This window comes from Lycorma delicatula, chromosome 4, assembly GCF_047948215.1.
Source record: "Lycorma delicatula isolate Av1 chromosome 4, ASM4794821v1, whole genome shotgun sequence".
Classification (NCBI taxonomy): domain Eukaryota; kingdom Metazoa; phylum Arthropoda; class Insecta; order Hemiptera; family Fulgoridae; genus Lycorma; species Lycorma delicatula.
Genome location: NC_134458.1, coordinates 27,225,818 through 27,246,340, shown reverse-complemented (window position 1 = coordinate 27,246,340; position 20,523 = coordinate 27,225,818). Strand labels below are relative to the sequence as shown.

The window sequence follows — 20,523 nt, the reverse complement described above, 5'->3', positions numbered from 1 at the left end:
GCTTTTCAGGTTTTTGGAATCTTGTTTACAAGACACTTTATTGCTGTGATCATCAGCAAAATCTTATCTAAATAATTTATTGCGTTGAAATATGTATTACGTATGTAATTTATTATTGAATACTACTGTAATTAGGTTAATGAAAGAAATTACCTGAGTTCAGCTGTTTTTGAATAACACTTTGTATAAAAAAATCATAATACACACCAAAAATGCCTGTTCTCTTTCATGATATTTGATAAAGAATTGCTCTAAGTCATAAGAAATGTGTAATTTATGTTTAAAAAAAACATGGGAAAACACTGTTTTTAACCCCTTTTGTTTTGGTATTTACAATTTTTGAGTTTAATTATTTTCCATAAAGCAATTCTGTTAAGTATGGATTTTTGTCTTTACCCTTGTGGAAAAAATAATAACGCTCCACTTATATCAGAATGATTTTTTGACTAATAAACTTTAAGGAGTTCAGATAATTTGGTTGGCTATGAAATTAGAATAATCTAATTATAAAATTAAAAAGGTATTTTAAATATTTGTGTATATTTTCTGAAGATGTTACAATATTTGGCTTTGTTTTGTGTATTCATTTTACTTCACTATATATATATATATATATATATATGCACACACACAGTCAGTGGTGACTTTGATGGCACGTGTCTTCTTAGAACCTTGTGGTACCATGGGAAAGGGTTGATCGAGGTTATTGTAGTGGTGGTTTTGAAAAGGGCTTTTTATATATTTGGTGAGGTAGCCCTGAGAGGGCTCTTGGGTCCAGACGTTTGTCTCTAGCGATTTTTGGCATGGTTGCAGTCATGGAGTTGAGGCTCGTCCATTGGAATCAAATCAAGCTTTCCTACAGTGGCAGTTGGGTTTCCACTACAGCATGGCAGTATTGGCCCCCAGCGCCCTGTAGTGTCATGTCGGCATTGGTCATCTTCTGCTAGTGTGACCACACTAGCAGAAGATGATCTGCATTCTCACACTGGGTCGGCTCCTGCTGGTGGAGTCATTGATCAGCCTGCCAGCCAGGGCTCTTGAAGCCCAGGAAGCTGGGGCAGGAAGGTAGCATTGACGCCCAGCTCCTCCCTCGACAGGCCAGCCAGGCCATCCGCTCCAGTAGGGATGTTGACATTCATTGGTAGCCCCCACGTTGGGCCAGCCAGGGAACTTCTTCCTTCTTTTTCTGTCTTCCGGTAGTGGCCATGAGAGAATAGCTTTTGATTTGCCATTTGCTGCTTATAAAGTTGTCTACAATTGGTGGTGGGGTTGCAACCTTGCTTCTGGAGTGGGAGTGTTGCATGGTCAGCTGGCATGATGGGAGGGGCGCTTGTCCAGACAGATTGGCATACTACATATGATTTTGTTATTTTTTGTGACTTGTAGTTAACTGAGCTTAATGTTTGTGGTCATTTATTTCTTAATCCCTTTCTTTTTTTTTTTTGTCTTCAGTCATTTGACTGGTTTGATGCAGCTCTCCAAGATTCCCTTTCTAGTGCTAGTCGTTTCATTTCAGTATACCCTCTACATCCTACATCCCTAACAATTTGTTTTACATATTCCTTCACAATTTTTTCCTTCTACCTGTCCTTCCAATATTAAAGCGACTATTCCAGGATGCCTTAGTATGTGGCCTATAAGTCTGTCTCTTCTTTTAACTATATTTTTCCAAATGCTTCTTTCTTCATCTATTTGCCGCAATACCTCTTCATTTGTCACTTTATCCACCCTGATTTTTAACATTCTCCTATAGCACCACATTTCAAAAGCTTCTAATCTTTTCTTCTCAGATACTCCGATCGTCCAAGTTTCACTTCCATATAAAGCGACACTCCAAACATATACTTTCAAAAATCTTTTCCTGACAATTTAAATTAATTTTTGATGTAAACAAATTATATTTCTTGCTGAAGGCTCGTTTAGCTTGTGCTCTTCGGCATTTTATATCGCTCTTGCTTCGTCCATCTTTAGTAATTCTACTTCCCAAATAACAAAATTCTTCTACCTCCATAATCTTTTCTCCTCCTATTTTCACATTCAGCGGTCCATCTTTGTTATTTCTACTACATTTCATTACTTTTGTTTTCTTGTTTATTTTCATGCGATAGTTCTTGCGTAAGACTTCATCCATGCCGTTCATTGATTCTTCTAAATCCTTTTTACTCTCGGCTAGAATTACTGTATCATCAGCAAATCGTAGCATCTATATCTTTTCACCTTGTACTGTTACTCCGAATCTAAATTGTTCTTTAACATCATTAACTGCTAGTTCCATGTAAAGATTAAAAAGTAACGAAGATAGGGAACATCCTTGTCGGACTCCCTTTCTTATTACGGCTTCTTTCTTATGTTCTTCAATTATTACTGTTGCTGTTTGGTTCCTGTACATGTTAGCAATTGTTCTTCTATCTCTGTATTTGAACCCTAATTTTTTAAAATGCTGAACATTTTATTCCAGTCTACGTTATCGAATGCCTTTTCTAGGTCTTTAAACGCCAAGTATGTCGGTTTGTTTTTCTTTAATCTTCCTTCTACTATTAATCTGAGGCCTAAAATTGCTTCCCTTGTCCCTATACTTTTCCTGAAACCAAATTGGTCTTCTCCTAACACTTCTTCCACTCTCCTATCAATTCTTCTGTATAGAATTCTAGTTAAGATTTTTGATGCATGACTAGTTAAACTAATTGTTCTGTATTCTTCACATTTATCTGCTCCTGCTTTCTTTGGTATCATGATTATAACACTTTTTTTGAAGTCTGATGGAAATTCCCCTTTTTCATAAATATTACACACCAGTTTGTATAATCTATCAATCGCTTCCTCACCTGCACTGCGCAGTAATTCTACAGGTATTCTGTCTATTCCAGGAGCCTTTCTGCCATTTAAATCTTTTAATGCTCTCTTAAATTCAGATCTCAGTATTGTTTCTCCCATTTCATCCTCCTCAACTTGCTCTTCTTCCTCTATAACACCATTTTCTAATTCATTTCCTCCGTATAACTCTTCAATATATTCCACCCATCTATCGACTTTACCTTTCGTATTGGTGTACCATCTTTGTTTAACGCATTATTAGATTTTAATTTATGTACCCCAAAATTTTCCTTAACTTTCCTGTATGCTCCGTCTATTTTACCAATGTTCATTTCTCTTTCCACTTCTGAACTTTTCTTTAATCCACTCTTCTTTCGCCAGTTTGCACTTCCTGTTTATAGCATTTCTTAATTGCCGATAGTTCCTTTTACTTTCTTCATCACTAGCATTCTTATATTTCCTACGTTCATCCATCAGCTGCAATATATCGTCTGAAACCCAAGGTTTTTTACCAGTTCTCTTTATTCCGCCTAAGTTTGCTTCTGCTGATTTAAGAATTTCCTTTTTAACATTCTCCCATTCTTCTTCTACATTTTCTACCTTATCTTTTTCACTCAGACCTCTTGCGATGTCCTCCTCAAAAATCTTTTTTACCTCCTCTTCCTCAAGCTTCTCTAAATTCCACCGATTCATCTGACACCTTTTCTTCAGGTTTTTAAACCCCAATCTACATTTCATTAACACCAAATTATGGTCGCTATCAATGTCTGCTCCAGGGTAAGTTTTGCAGTCAACGAGTTGATTTCTAAATCTTTGCTTAACCATGATATAATCTATCTGATACCTTGCAGTATCGCCTGGCTTTATCCAAGTGTATATTCTTCTATTATGATTTTTAAATTGGGTGTTGGCAATTACTAAATTATACTTCGCGCAAAACTCTATAAGTTGGTCCCCTCTTTCATTCCTTTTGCCCAGCCCGTATTCACCCACTATATTTCCTTCCTTGCCTTTTCCAATGCTTGCATTCCAATCTCCAACTATTATTAAATTTTCATCTCCTTTTACGTGTTTAATTGCTTCATCAATCTCTTCGTATACACACTCTACCTCATCATCATCATGGGCGCTTGTAGGCATATAGACGTTAACAATCGTTGTCGGTTTAGGTTTTGATTTTATCCTTATTACAATGATTCTATCGCTATGCGTTTTGAAATACTTTACTCTCTTCCCTATCTTCTTGTTCGTATGAAACCTACTCCTGCCTGCCCATTATTTGAAGCTGAGTTAATTATTCTATAATCATCTGACCAAAAGTCGCCTTCCTCTTCCCACCGAACCTCACTAATTCCTACTACATCCACATTTATCCTATCCATTTCCCTTTTTAAATTTTCTAGCCTACCAACCTTTTTTAAACTTCTAACATTCCACGCTCCGACTCGTAGAATGCTATTTTTTAATTTTCTGGTGACCCCTTCCTTAGTAGTCCCCACCCGGAGATCCGAACGGGGGACTAGTTTACCTCCGGAATATTTTACCAAGGAAGGCGCCTCCATTATTGCTATGTGAAAATGCAGACAGCCACATTTTCTTGGAAAAAAAGCAGCTGTAGTTTTCCATTGCTTTCAGCTGCGCAGTACTCAGAGGACTGAGTGATGTTGATATGGACGTTTAAGTCATTCTGACTCGCGCCCCTAACAACTACTGAAAGAGCTGCTGCCCTCTTTCAGGAATCATTCCTTAGTCTGGCTCTCAACAGATACCTCTCCGATATGGTTGCACCTTCGGTCCAGCTACTCTGTATCCCTGAGCACTCAAGCCCCCTCACCAACGGCAAGGTCTCATGATTCATAGAGGAGGCTTACAGGATTCATATTATATGAAATCCCTTTCATATAATATTAATTCGAACATTGATGTTATTTAATGAAAAGTAACTTTATGTAGAAAAAATAAATCATACCTGTACAATTTGTGAATATCTGTATCAATATGTATATATCTATCAATTTGTAATTAATATCTCCTCCTTTATTCTTAATCACTTCATGTACATAATATGGCATCGATTCAAAAAGTGTACTAAAACGTTTTTTGATTTCTTCGTGAAACTGATTTCATACCGATCTTATTGCTTTAAAGGTCAATTTTTGTGATACAAATCATTTTTGAGACTCATATTTTGACTATTGCCCAAACATTTTTAATTTGGTTTAAGTCAGGGGAGTTGCCTAGCCACTGGAGCATTCTTCTAAAATGTTTTTTTGACAGTTTGGCATGGCACCAAATCTTGTTGGAACTCTCTGTTGCTTTGAGAAAATTTGTTTTGTAGTTGTGTCACAAACCTTTCCTTCAGAATCTTGATACATCAATTACTTTTCAACATATCAAATACTGGAAGTAATAAAACGGGCCTTCAAATGTGAAACAATACCAAAACATTTTTTTTTTTGGATATGTTTAAGTGATTGTTGGATATGAACCAGTGATGTATTTTTATCTGATGCTTTCTAACATACGGAATTCTTTGCCTCTGAATATAAAAATGTGACTCATCAGAAAATAACATTTTTCTGGTCTTCTTTGGTTCATTTAGTATGTGCTTTGGCTGACAAGAGCTGTTTTTGCACATTGCCATGTTAAAAGCTGTTGTTTAGCTGGCTGACAAGATTTTCACCCAGTTGCAAGAAGTCTGCGTCTAGCAGCTGTCACATGTAAAGCTGTTCCACTGGCTGCTAATTCTCGATTTTAGTTTGCAGCAGATAATTGTAGATCTAAATTACTTTTTCTCATTATCTGATACTGTGTTGGAGTAGTATTTCTTTTATGGCTACATTTGCCTTTTCTTTTAGGTGAAAAGAAACCAATTTTTTTAAATTGTTTATAATAGCATTCACTGTCCCTAGTACATCATGCTCAGAAGCTATTTGTCATCGTGTTATACTGGTATGATCAGAAAAAGAAACAATTTTTGAACGCTTTTTTGAAGTTATGTCCGTTATTATATATTCAAATCAGACAGAACAAAAAATATGAAAATATGATTTTGTAATAAAAAATGAAATAACTTTCACAAAACACTATTTATTACATGAAAATGGCTAAATAACCAAAGAATAATAACCTCACATTACACAAACAACTTAAAGAACGGGTGTAGTCAAGCAGTGTAGCCACAACATAGAAATAAAGAAAAAATTCCCTGTGTTCGGATTAATTTACACACTACTATAATACTAAAGATATTCAAGCTGGGCCTGCTGGTATTTTTTGAGGAATGTTGGTACACTACATTTGTTTCAGTTTTTTTTGTTAGGGAAATGGGTGATCCTGTGTGAATTTCCCTAAGCTTGTTAAGGATAAGTACCTTTTTTTATGAGTTATATTCAGAAAATCATCTTGGATTCTGGGCAAGTGCCTGGCAATGTAGAGCTGCTTTCACATAATGGAGGATTGACAGTAAGCTATTGTTTAAACATTTTTAGGCTGTAAAGAAGAGGTTAAAATAAAACCAATTTGCAACCATTTACACATTCTTTTAACCATTTACAAAAGAAATTGAAACATTGTTTAAACATCATAGCCAATGTTTTTGATGATAAATTGTTAAATAAATATTGTAGTTTAAAAAAATATCATAAATATTTAGTGGATTCTTGTAAGCAATCTTATATGGTTTATATTAAATACATGTTAAGGAATTTTAAGAACCCTACTGATTTTTAGGTTCTGTTGCATAAATTCAGAAGGAAGTTGTCTGTTCCGTAATGAATTCCTTGCTGGGGCTGGGAAAGGTTTTACTCTAGGATTTTGCCTGACAATTTTGTTAATGATATTTGTTTTTTTGGTGTCTTTGTCTTCCCTACCAGCTGGAGATATTACTTTTAAGTAAGTTCTTTTGAGTATCAGAGAACCTAAGCCTATTAAGGCATCTGTTTTGTTCAATCGCTATTGGGTTGAAATTTTAATGAACTTATTTATTCTGGTTTTTCATTTTGAACACTTTTCTAAAGTGTCATCACTGGTAAGAATGAGGTTAACCTATAAACAGGGAAACCCTTCAGACCCATATGATAACTGAGATATAGCTGTTTTAACTATATTATTAAGGTTTTTACAAGGATTATTAATAACATGCTTGATTGGAGTGAATATTGTTACCTAATTCTGAAATAATGGCTGCCATGGCTGTCTTAATGTCTTGTCTTCAATTGTTAATATTAACTTGAGGCTCAAAAAGAGTAGGGTGTTTGCAGACTTGGTGGATTTAAAAGATTGTTTGACTCAGTTAACCATCAAAGGCTCTGGAGTAAGTTATTTAATTATTTTATTGAACATTCTAGTAACTTCACTTATCTGGAAGTCCCCTTTTCACCTTCAGAAAGATTGAGTTAATTATTTTCTTGCCAAGAATGTGCTTGTCACTACTTCAGTCTTATCTCTTGTAAGGTCTTGAAAGAGTGACAAAAGGTACAGAAAGATTACTGTATGATTCCATTTCTGAAAACATACTTTTGTTCCTGGTGGAGAGTGGGATTCTGATTACAATTATTTAATTGAACATGGCTAGCTGACATTTTTTACAGTTACTATTACATCTGCCAAGGAATACTATACCGGTTGCATACACCAGGATTGAGATGGGTATGATCCATACTGAGTTTCAAATTTTTAAGATATTATTTTGGGGGATGATCCTGCTTGCTATATGTAATTATCATCTTCCTAAGTGATGGTATATAATGATAAAGGATGTAGTGAGACTTTAAGATGCCGTTTAGTTGGGTATCTGGAATTTGGAGTTACCTGTCTTATTGAGGCCGAAGATATTTGGCTTTAGCAGTGCCCATTGTTGGTGCAGAGGAGTTTTCAGTCCTTCTTAGTCTCATTTGAAAATAGTTTGGTTATTAGTGATATAAAATTTTTTCTGAACAGCTGCTATAGTGAAGTTTACAGGCATCTTGGGAATCTTGAATTTGGGAAACTATATTTCTTATACATTCAGTAACTGGTTAAGACTAGTGAGTAATGGTCATGGAAAAAAGAAGTTTATATTGTACTAAAATACAAGCAAATATGAATTTATTTTGGATAACTCTTTCAGGCTTTGTTCTTCGGTTGACCCTGATGATGTTGCCCATTCTGTTGTAAGATATCCTGTTTTGTCATTTTTAAAACTGATAAGCTTATTAATAAATACTGTGCTGTTGGAGACAATAAGATATTTAACAGGAGCAGTGTAATAGACCAGGGTAACAGATTCCTTCTAATTAAGAAGAAAGAATGAGAAAATAGTAATGAAAGGAATCTAGAAGGAACTAAAAGGGATCCTTTTCTCAGATTGCCAGATCTGTTTAACAATCTGTTCTTTGTAATACAAACAATGGCACCTCCAACAGCTGTTGTTTGATAAGAAGGGATGCTAGACTGGAATAAGAATTTATGGGAAAATTTAAGAGCATAGATGATAAGAATTATTACACTTCAACAGTTAAGGAATCAGGAAGATACTGGTTTTGCAGGACAGGATATAATTACAGCCAGGACCAGCAGAGACAGTCAGTAGTAGACATGGGACCATTGACTAATTCCTTTAATTGACTACTTCAACTAATCTTAGTCGAAGTAGTCATATGGAGTTGAATTAGTCAGACTTAATTTTTGGACTAATATTAGTCATTAGTTGGGAAAAGTAAATAATAAATAAGGCGTGCCCATACACACTCAGATGATGCCAGCTTTGTTCATCATTGTGGAATTAATTACAAATAAATCATTACCTCCCATTATTAATATTCCATTGTAGTTTCTAATTATCCGCATAAATATTTAGTGCAACATGTCTTATACAAAACTATGTGTTTAATTGTAATTTCTGCTCTTTATATTTACTGAACGGTAATAATCTTCTGTAATTATTTAAAAAACTGAGTTCATTCTTATTTTATAATTATTTTTCAATGTAGTTTATTAGGTCTGGAACATAAGTAAAATAATTTTTTTTTTGTAATTTTAAGTTAGTTGGTCCATCCCGTTATAGTTAATTAGTTAGTTAGATAATCCATGGCATCCACATCAATTTCGTATTTCTTCCATTGCCTACATCATCCATATTTTCTAAACATTTAACACAGTTTTATCTACAATATAAATCTAAAAATTTGTCTATGAAGAAAGTTAATAAAATTGATAATTTAGTGCCAGAAATGATTTTCAAAGAATTACAACCCCTGTCTGTTGTAGAAGGTGACGGGTTTAAAAAAAGGGTTTATAAAAAATTGTTACAAGTACTTGAACCGCGCTCCACCTTGCTGAACAGGAAAAAATTAATGAATTCTATTATGCCAAATATTTATAAAAACGCAAAATCAATGGTTAAAAACATATTGGACAAAATTTCTTATTTCTCTATAACAATGAACATTTGGACATCAAAAACACGGTTTCTTTTCTGACCATAACTAGTCATTTTTGTGAACTAGGATGAGTTGAGTTAATGTCCTTCGTTTTATGTACAACACAATTGCCAGAAAATCATACAGGACAGTATTCGGCCGAAAAATTAAAAGAGGTTTTTCACGAATGGAATATTCGTAATAAAATTGTGGCAGTAATTTCAGATGGGGGTGCTAATATGAAATGTGCTGTTAAAATTGTAGGTTCTTCCCTACAATTCTGTGTGTAGCTCATATGCTTAATCTAGTAGTAAATGATGCAATTTCAATGTGATAGGCTCTACCATATTAAATTAAAATTTGTTGAAAAATTGTGTGGCATTCCAGGCATAGTGTTGCAGCTGATAAATTAAGACTAGTACAGTCACAAATGGGGGGAAAAAAAAAAATAAAAATCTGATGTTACAAGGTGGAATTCAACACTTGCGATATTTGAAAGGTTAATAGGACTGAAGGAACCCCTGTCAGCTGTACTGCAGAATTGCTGAATAGTCCACAATCTATAACAAATGTTCAATGGGATATTTTAACTGAATGTGTAAGTTTACTTAAACCATTCAAGCTTATGACAATAGAGATATCTGCCGAAAATTGTCCCACATTCAAAAATTATTTCTTAGAGAAATTGTACATATCATTAATCAGAAAACTGTAACTTCTTCCATAGGCGAAAAATTAAAAAAAACCTCTCTGAGATTAGCAACCTCTTGGGAAAAAAATAAAATTATGCCATCCATGGTTCAACAAACTGCTTTTGGGAATGAGAGCAACTTAAAAGATGGTAGATTTATTGACAGGTGAATTGTTTTTGTTATTAAAACCAGATGAACAGAAGCAGTCAATAACTGAAAAACTGGATGGAAAAAATCCCAGTAAACAGCAGACATCAGATTTACGGAATATTTTAGACAGTAAAGTTCAAGAAATTTCAGAAAGTGTGAAATCTAGTGACTCTTTAATTTACTCTGAGGCAATATTTTGAGCAACCATATGAGAACAGGCTTGCGAGTTGTTGAACATTTTGGATGAAGTATAAAGCAATATTCCCACAGTTGCTGATATTAGTTACAAAATATTTACACATTCCTGGGACCTCTGTACCATCCAAAAGAGTTTTCTCCAAAACAGGCAAAATTCTTTTGGAGAGAAGCAGTTTGAAACCAAAAAATCCTGACACAATAATTTTTTAATAAAAATGTATAACAACAGACAACTGCAGAAACATCTGTTTTCATGGTTATTTATCTAATAGCTAAATTTTTCAAGTTACTTACATTTTTAATATTCCCCTATTTTTCTTATTAATAATATGCATACTATTCTTTCATTTACCGTCCTTAATGGAAAAAGTCAGCAACGGAAAAATGTCAAACTAAGGAACATATATTTTTAACAGGTGAGTAAAAAATATATGTTAAATTCATGGCTACAAATTTTTGGGATTCTCATGGTGTGGTGCTCGTGAGTATGTGGAAAAAAGCAGGATCATCACTGGACTTCACTACTAGACTATTTTAAGGGTGCTATTCAGGCTAAATGTCCACATCTAGCCAAAAAGAAAGTTGATCAAAGATGTCTCAAGTTGTTGCTACATCACTCCATGACCTATGCTTCAAGGTGCTTTCACATGTGCTGTATTCACTGGATAGTGATTCCTTCCTCTTGCCAAACCTGAAGAAATAGCATGCTGGACATTCACTTAAATGATAAGTCAAAGCTGAAGCAACTACTTTTGCAGAATTGGACAATTAAATTTTATGAGGTATTAAAATGTTGGAAAGTCATTTGTTTAAATGTTTCAAAATTAAGGTGGTTATGTTGAAGAATAGAAAAAAAATTCTGAAAAGTCCTGCAGTTTATTTGTCAGTCTGATAAAAGGCCATACTTTCTGAATGGCCTTTGTAGGTTATCTTGCTGGCATCTAACAGGCAGCTGTGTTCTGAGAGCAAGTTGCCTGCATAAAACTTTGAAATTAGGGATTTATTTTTAATTAAGGAGGATTTTGTTTTTTTATTAAGTTTTTGTATTTATTTTAATTATTTATAATTTTTTGTATTTTTATTTATTGATTTTATAGTTATAATAATGCTTGATAAATTTAAAGCCAAAATTTTTGTAACTTACATGATTTGAGTATATCTAGGAATAGCAACTATTTTGTTTATTTGTGGAATGAAATTTCTTTTTATAGGCTATAATCTTTAATTATTTTTTTATTTTATTATATATATTTTTTTAATATAATTATTATTTTGTATTTTTGTATTACAAGTGATTCAAAATTGTATGGCAATCTCTCGGGAGATGATTCTATAGCAAAAAATAACAAAAAAAGTTCATATAAACATAGGTCAGAAAACGGTTTGTTAGCGAGTTTTGGCTTTTAGAACATTTGGCCCTGCTTTCTGTTCCCTGTGTGAAATTAAATTTTACTAAAATTCTTGGGGTACAAATCTAGGAGTAAATTTGGTACTTATTTGTGGTTTTTGTTGTAAGAAATTGAATAAAAATTGGCCTCGGACCTCTATTTCACTTTTTATTTTAAGAAAAACAGGGTAAAACTTGAAAAGGTTTTTGTCAGAAAATACACTTTTTTAGATTTGGAATAAAATAACTTTTTTAATTTACCAATAAACAAATAATTTCTAGTTAACTTTGTACAGAATTCTGAGAAAATTGATATAAATAACCTGTATTCAAATTAAACACAAATTTGAGGAATTCAACTTTAATTAGAAACAGAACTGAACAGAACATACTGATTCAGAAAAGTGGTATGATTTTAAAAAGAATAATTATCATTAATGTTTGAACAATATAATGTAAAGAAAAAAAAGAAAAAACTTATTAGTTACAGAAAAAAATTAATAAAAAATAGATTTAAAAAAATAAAAATCACATTCTTTTTGGTTTTTTTCTAAAAATTATTAAATATCAAAGTGGTTACTTGATAAAGATGCAAACATTTCTTCAAAGCAGTTGCTTAATATGGCTGCCATTTTGTTTAGTGCTTATTTCAGCTTGGCGAATCCATGCTAGCCGGACAAATCTAATAGCACCATTATTATTCCTAAAAATAGCTCCAGCTTCTATTCGACCTCTCAATTCTTCTTGTATGCCAATAGACTAACGTCTATTCCAGTCCTTTCCTTTGGGGCTAGACTTCGTCCAGCCCCAAAGAAAAAAGTTCACTAGTGCGAGATCAAGGTGGCCATTTTACTGGTCTGTTTCAACCAATCCATTGCTTACTAAATGTATTTAAATGATTCATCATATCACAACAGTAGTGAGCAGGTGCACCATCATTCAAAAACCACACGTGCACTCTATATGCAAGTGGAGTATCTTCTAAGAGTTCAATCGGATTTGTTTGAAAAAAAATGCAAGTACTGCTCTCCATTAAACCTTGGCGGTAAGAAAAAAGGGCATATGAAATTATTACCAAGAAGACCACACCACACATTAAATAAAAAAGTGCATTGGAAATGACTTGCAGCAGTCTCATGGGGATTGTCTTCTGCCCAAGTGTGTTGATAATTTACAATGCCATCTCTTGTAAAATAGGATTCATCAGCAATTAGAATATCACTAGGATCAATCTCCTAGAAAATGTGAACATCATCGATTGAGATGATGTTCACATTTTCTAATTAACCATTGACAGAATTTCATCCATTTATCAAAATCAGGTGGTAATAAATCTTGTATATGTGATGTATGGAATGGATATGATTGTTGCTCCCACAACGTTCGCCACACACTTTGATTGCAAAACATGAAAGCAATATGACAACCTTCTGATGCTTGAGGTGGGAGATAATTGTACCACTTTCAGTATTGCTTCTTCAGCATTGGCATTTCTCACAAAACATTGACAACCAGCATTGAATTGTTGTGGTTTAAGCATACCTGTTTCTCAAACTTGCCTCTCCAAAGCCTCAGATGTTTTTCGATCTGGTACTCTTTGGTCTGTGTAATTTTCCTGGCATTCACGCACAGCAGTCAATCCATTTTTATTTACTTTACCATAAATTAACAATATTTCTGTCAACTCTCCAAATGAAAACAAATTTATGGTATCACCCATTGTGAATGATTGACTGAACAATAACAGCACAAACACTGCTCAAATGAATATTCAGATGCTAGACACCAAACTTAAGTGTTGATCAGCTGCTATTGCCACCCTATGAAAGAATAACATGTTTAATATATCTTACAAGGATGTCTTTCAAATTTGTTTTTATAATTTTTAGCATTTGTGTATGTATTCTGTTCAAAATCGTATCACTTTTCCAATCGAGTTTGTGTGTTTTGTTTTTAATTAAAGTTGAACTTCTCAATTTTATTTTTTGTCTTCAGTCATTTGACTGGTTTGGTGCAGCTCTCTAAGATTCCCTATCTAGTGCTTGTAGTTTCATTTCAGTATACCCTCTACATCCTACATCCCTAACAATTTGTTTTACATATTCCAAACGTGGCCTGCCTACACAATTTTTTCCTTCTACCTGTCCTTCCAATATTAAAGCGACTATTCCAGGATGCCTTAGTTTGTGGCCTATAAGTTGTCTCTTCTTTTAACTATATTTTTCCAAATGCTTCTTTCTTCATCTATTTGCCGCAATACCTCTTCATTTGTCACTTTATCCACCCATCTGATTTTTAACATTCTCCTATAGCACCACATTTCAAAAGCTTCTAATCTTTTCTTCTCAGATACTCCGATTGTCCAAGTTTCACTTCCATATAAAGCGACACTCCAAACATATACTTTCAAAAATCTTTTCCTGACATTTAAATTAATTTTTGATGTAAACAAATTATATTTCTTGCTGAAGGCTCGTTTCGCTTGTGCTATTCTGCATTTTATATCGCTCCTGCTTTATCTTTTCACCTTGTACTGTTACTCCGAATCTAAATTGTTCTTTAACATCATTAACTGCTAGATCCATGTAAAGATTAAAAAATAACGGAGATAGGGAAAATCCTTGTCAGACTCCCTTTCTTATTACGGCTTCTTTCTTATGTTCTTCAATTATTACTGTTGCTGTTTGGTTCCTGTACATGTTAGCAATTGTTCTTCTATCTCTGTATTTGAACCCTAATTTTTTTAAAATGCTGAACATTTTATTCCATTCTACGTTATCGAAAGCCTTTTCTAGGTCTATAAACGCCAAGTATGTTGGTTTGTTTTTCTTTAATCTTCCTTCTACTATTAATCTGAGGCCTAAAATTGCTTCCCTTGTCCCTATACTTTTCCTGAAACCAAATTGGTCTTCTCCTAACACTTCTTCCACTCTCCTATCAATTCTTCTGTATAGAATTCTAGTTAAGATTTTTGATGCATGACTAGTTAAACTAATTGTTCTGTATTCTTCACATTTATCTGCTCCTGCTTTCTTTGGTATCATGATTATAACACTTTTTTTGAAGTCTGATGGAAATTCCCCTTTTTCATAAATATTACACACCAGTTTATATAATCTATCAATCGCTTCCTCACCTGCACTGCGCAGTAATTCTACAGGTATTCCGTCTATTCCAGGAGCCTTTCTGCCATTTAAATCTTTTAATGCTCTATTAAATTCAGATCTCATTACTTCTCAAATTTGTGTTTAATTTTAATTGACATTATTTACATCAATTTTTAACTCTATCAAGATAACTAGAAATTTTTATTTGTTTATTGGTAAATTAACAAAGTTATTTTATTCCAAACCTAAAAAAGTGTATTTTCTGACAATACATTTTCTTTCCCCCTCCGGTTTTTCTTTAAACCTAAGTGAAATAGAGGTCTAGGACCACTTTTATTCAATTTCAAAAACCATATGGAAGTACCAAATTTACCCCTAAATTTGTATCACTAGAATTTTGTACATTTAATTTTACAGAGGGATTTCACAGAAAGCAAGACTAAATGTTTTGCGAACTGAAACTCGCTAATGAACTAACAGTTTTATGTTTACATAACTTTTTTTGTTATTCTTGGCTATAGAATCAAACTGCATATGTCTTCTACATATCTAAGAATGTTACACCAGTTATATCAAATAAATAAAATATATATTTTATGTATATAAAAAATAAACTGAATTTAACCGTAGCTGCCAATCTTTATTGTGTTGTTACATTTTTATTTGACTAATCATCTTTTAATAGCTATATATTACACATTTTTCTAATTAGTTAGCCTTCAAAAAAGACATCTTGGGTTACTGGAAGTTCAGACTTAGTAGAATTTGAATAACAAAGATGTGGTTATTTTTTTTCATAGTATACTATATGACAGTAAACTGTATAGGGTTGTTGGAGTAAGCCCATATCTAATGATTAAGTATCCTCACTCCCTGGATTTTTTAATTCATGTGGGTTTTTTCTTTTTTATCTAACATTAGTCTGTGAATGAATTGTTTTCTGTTACTGATTTTTTTTTATGAACATTTTTGTTACATTCACGTGTGAGGTCTATTGTTTGTGTCTGTAGTAGTTCATTTAGTAATTCTTTCTAAGTTAAGTTTTCTGATATTTATAGTTATATTCTGTTCGTGTATTTTATGTTTTTATATTATTTGCTTCTGAATTGCTCTCAGGGAAATATAGTTGGAGGAAAGCCAGTTTCAGTTGTGACAAAAGCACCTCAGAATGTCACTCCTATTCGTGCTACCACTATTGGTGGACCTAGGCGTACACTGGTTGTTCAGAATAGTGTTACAGGTGTAACACAATCTCAAAATAAAGTACTATTGCCTTATAATCAAGGTATGTATGTTAGTAGATTGATTCCTGCTTAATTTTAATATTTTATATTAATTTGATTTTAACGCACATGATAAAGTTTCATACAATTTTCTTATAAAATGTATATTTAATAGGTTTATAGTGCCAAAATTAAATAAATATTAAAAAAACACGACTGCCAAAAAAACCATTGCTGACAAACATTGCTATTTTTGTTCTGGTTTGGTTCCATTGTGATTTTGTATTATATTAGCAAATACCCGGTTTCAATTTTGAAAATCACAAGATTAGTTGCGAAGATATAACAACATTTCCAAATAACCATGATCTAATAGATTGAGAATGTACCTGATCGCATGCACTTAGCCTTCAACCTACTAACAAATACCCTGTCTGAATTTTGAAAATTGGATGATTGCTGCAGAGATATTATAAGAACACCCCATTGCACTTCCCAAAACAGGGCCACCCTGTGTGTTATCAGTTGGTGATGTTTGGTCTAGCCTTGCATGAGGTGCTTGCATTACCTCACCACTAGCCTCACATGCAGTCCTCCACAGGAATCTTATTATTAAACATAAATATTTAAATTTATTTTATTTTATTTTATTTAACACAAATTTAATTCTATTATTTTTGTATTATTATTCATTCAACTGATTTGAATCATTCAGTTCAAACCCAACTCACATAGTGATAGAGGCTCACAGTTTATTAATTCAATTCATTGAAGTTTATGCTTCAACCAGCAGATCTCCACTGTGACATAAATATTTATATATGTGTACATATATATATATATATATATATACTAACTTAGCAAAAACAATTATTTTGTTATTTTATTTGTACATATTCCCCTCTACTAATATCTCGGTAATAAAAAAAAAAAAAATTTTATTTTATATTTTTTAATATTTATGACCTCCTCTATGAATCATGAGACCTTGCTGTTGGTGAGGGGGCTTGAGTGCTCAGGGATACAGAGTAGCTGGACCGAAGGTGCAACCATATCGGAGAGGTATCTGTTGAGAGCCAGACTAAGGAATGATTCCTGAAAGAGGGCAGCAGCTCTTTCAGTAGTTGTTAGGGGCGTGAGTCAGGACGACTTAAACGGCCGTATCAACATCACTCAGTCCTCTGAGTACTGCGCAGCTGAAAGCAATGGAAAACTACAGCTGCTTTTTTTCCAAGAAAATGTGGCTGTCTGCATTTTCACATAGCAATAATGGAGGCGCCTTCCTTGGTAAAATATTCCGGAGGTAAAATAGTCCCCCGTTCGGATCTCCGGGTGGGGACTACTAAGGAAGGGGTCACCAGAAAATTAAAAAATAGCATTCTACGAGTCGGAGCGTGGAATGTTAGAAGTTTAAAAAAGGTTGGTAGGCTAGAAAATTTAAAAAGGGAAATGGATAGGATAAATGTGGATGTAGTAGGAATTAGTGAGGTTCGGTGGGAAGAGGAAGGCGACTTTTGGTCAGATGATTATAGAATAATTAACTCAGCTTCAAATAATGGGCAGGCAGGAGTAGGTTTCATACGAACAAGAAGATAGGGAAGAGAGTAAAGTATTTCAAAACGCATAGCGATAGAATCATTGTAATAAGGATAAAATCAAAACCTAAACCGACAACGATTGTTAACGTCTATATGCCTACAAGCGCCCATGATGATGATGAGGTAGAGTGTGTATACGAAGAGATTGATGAAGCAATTAAACACGTAAAAGGAGATGAAAATTTAATAATAGTTGGAGATTGGAATGCAAGCATTGGAAAAGGCAAGGAAGGAAATATAGTGGGTGAATACGGGCTGGGCAAAAGGAATGAAAGAGGGGACCAACTTATAGAGTTTTGCGCGAAGTATAATTTAGTAATTGCCAACACCCAATTTAAAAATCATAATAGAAGAATATACACTTGGATAAAGCCAGGCGATACTGCAAGGTATCAGATAGATTATATCATGGTTAAGCAAAGATTTAGAAATCAACTCGTTGACTGCAAAACTTACCCTGGAGCAGACATTGATAGCGACCATAATTTGGTGATAATGAAATGTAGATTGGGGTTTAAAAACCTGAAGAAAAGTTGTCAGATGAATCGGTGGAATTTAGAGAAGCTTGAGGAAGAGGAGGTAAAGAAGATTTTTGAGGAGGACATCGCAAGAGGTCTGAGTAAAAAAGATAAGGTAGAAAATGTAGAAGAAGAATGGGAGAATGTTAAAAAGGAAATTCTTAAATCAGCAGAAGCAAACTTAGGCGGAATAAAGAGAACTGGTAGAAAACCTTGGGTTTCAGACGATATATTGCAGCTGATGGATGAACGTAGAAAATATAAGAATGCTAATGATGAAGAAAGTAAAAGGAACTATCGGCAATTAAGAAATGCTATAAATAGGAAGTGCAAACTGGCGATAGAAGAGTGGATTAAAGAAAAGTGTTCAGAAGTGGAAAGAGAAATGAACATTGGTAAAATAGACGGAGCATACAGGAAAGTTAAGGAAAATTTTGGGGTACATAAATTAAAATCTAATAATGTGTTAAACAAAGATGGTACACCAATATATAATACGAAAGGTAAAGTCGATAGATGGGTGGAATATATTGAAGAGTTATACGGAGGAAATGAATTAGAAAATGGTGTTATAGAGGAAGAAGAGGAAGTTGAGGAGGATGAAATGGGAGAAACAATATTGAGATCTGAATTTAAGAGAGCATTAAAAGATTTAAATGGCAGAAAGGCTCCTGGAATAGACGGGATACCTGTAGAATTACTGCGCAGTGCAGGTGAGGAAGCGATTGATAGATTATACAAACTGGTGTGTAATATTTATGAAAAATGGAAATTTCCGTCAGACTTCAAAAAAAGTGTTATAGTTATGATACCAAAGAAAGCAGGGGCAGATAAATGTGAAGAATATAGAACAATTAGTTTAACTAGTCATGCATCAAAAATCTTAACTAGAATTTTATACAGAAGAATTGAGAGGAGAGTGGAAGAAGTGTTAGGAGAAGACAAATTTGGTTTCAGGAAAAGTATAGGGACAAGGGAAGCAATTTTAGGCCTCAGATTAATAGTAGAAGGAAGATTAAAGAAAAACAAACCAACTTACTTGGCGTTTATAGACCTAGAAAAGGCTTTCGATAACGTAGATTGGAATAAAATGTTCAGCATTTTAAAAAAATTAGGGTTCAAATACAGAGATAGAAGAACAATTGCTAACATGTACAGGAACCAAACAGCAACAATAATAATTGAAGAACATAAGAAAGAAGCCCTAATAAGAAAGGGAGTCCGACAAGGATGTTCCCTATCTCCGTTACTTTTTAATCTTTACATGGATCTAGCAGTTAATGATGTTAAAGAACAATTTAGATTCGGAGTAACAGTACATGGTGAAAAGATAAAGATGCTACGATTTGCTGATGATATAGTAATTCTAGCCGAGAGTAAAAAGGATTTAGAAGAAACAATGAACGGCATAGATGAAGTCCTACGCAAGAACTATCGCATGAAAATAAACAAGAACAAAACAAAAGTAATGAAATGTAGTAGAAATAACAAAGATGGACCACTGAATGTGAAAATAGGAGGAGAAAAGATTATGGAGGTAGAAGAATTTTGTTATTTGGGAAGTAAAATTACTAAAGATGGACGAAGCAGGAGCGATATAAAATGCCGAATAGCACAAGCTAAACGAGCCTTCAGTAAGAAATATAATTTGTTTACATCAAAAATTAATTTAAATCTCAGGAAAAGATTTTTGAAAGTGTATGTTTGGCGTGTCGCTTTATATGGAAGTGAAACTTGGACAATCGGAGTATCTGAGAAGAAAAGATTAGAAGCTTTTGAAATGTGGTGCTATAGGAGAATGTTAAAAATCAGATGGGTGGATAAAGTGACAAATGAAGAGGTATTGCGGCAAATAGATGAAGAAAGAAGCATTTGGAAAAATATAGTTAAAAGAAGAGACAGACTTATAGGCCACATACTAAGGCAGCCTGGAATAGCCGCTTTAATATTGGAAGGACAGGTAGAAGGGAAAAATTGTGTAGGCAGGCCACGTTTGGAGTATGTAAAACAAATTGTTGGGGATGTAGGATGTAGAGGGTATACTGAAATGAAACGACTAGCACTAGATAGGGAATCTTGGAGAGCTGCATCAAACCAGTCAAATGACTGAAGACAAAATAAAAATAAAAAAAAAAAATTTATGACTACATATTTTTATATGTAGAAGAATTTTGTTATTTGGGAAGTAGAATTACTAAAGATGGATGAAGCAGGAGTGATATAAAATGCCGAATAGCACAGGAGCCTTCAGTCAGAAATATAATTTGTTTACATAAAAAATTAGTTTAAATGTCAGGAAAATATTTTTAAAGTATATGCTTGGAGCGTAGCTTTAGATGGAAGTGAAACTTGGACAATCGGAGTACCTGAGAAGAAAAGATTAGAAGCTTTTGAAATGTGGTGCTATAGGAAAATGTTAAAAATCAGATGGGTGG

At 33.7% G+C, this 20,523-nt stretch overlaps 1 protein-coding gene across 2 annotated transcripts in view; it reads left to right on the top strand.

Annotated features, from left to right (window-relative positions):
* LOC142323218 (uncharacterized) overlaps positions 1-20,523 on the top strand; it is a 132,216-nt gene that overhangs the window by 18,656 nt on the left and 93,037 nt on the right. For both annotated transcript variants that reach the window (XM_075362572.1, XM_075362571.1), the window contains exon 6: positions 15,866-16,034. In XM_075362572.1, the coding sequence (XP_075218687.1) occupies positions 15,866-16,034 (169 nt within the window). The remainder of the gene's footprint in view (positions 1-15,865; positions 16,035-20,523) is intronic.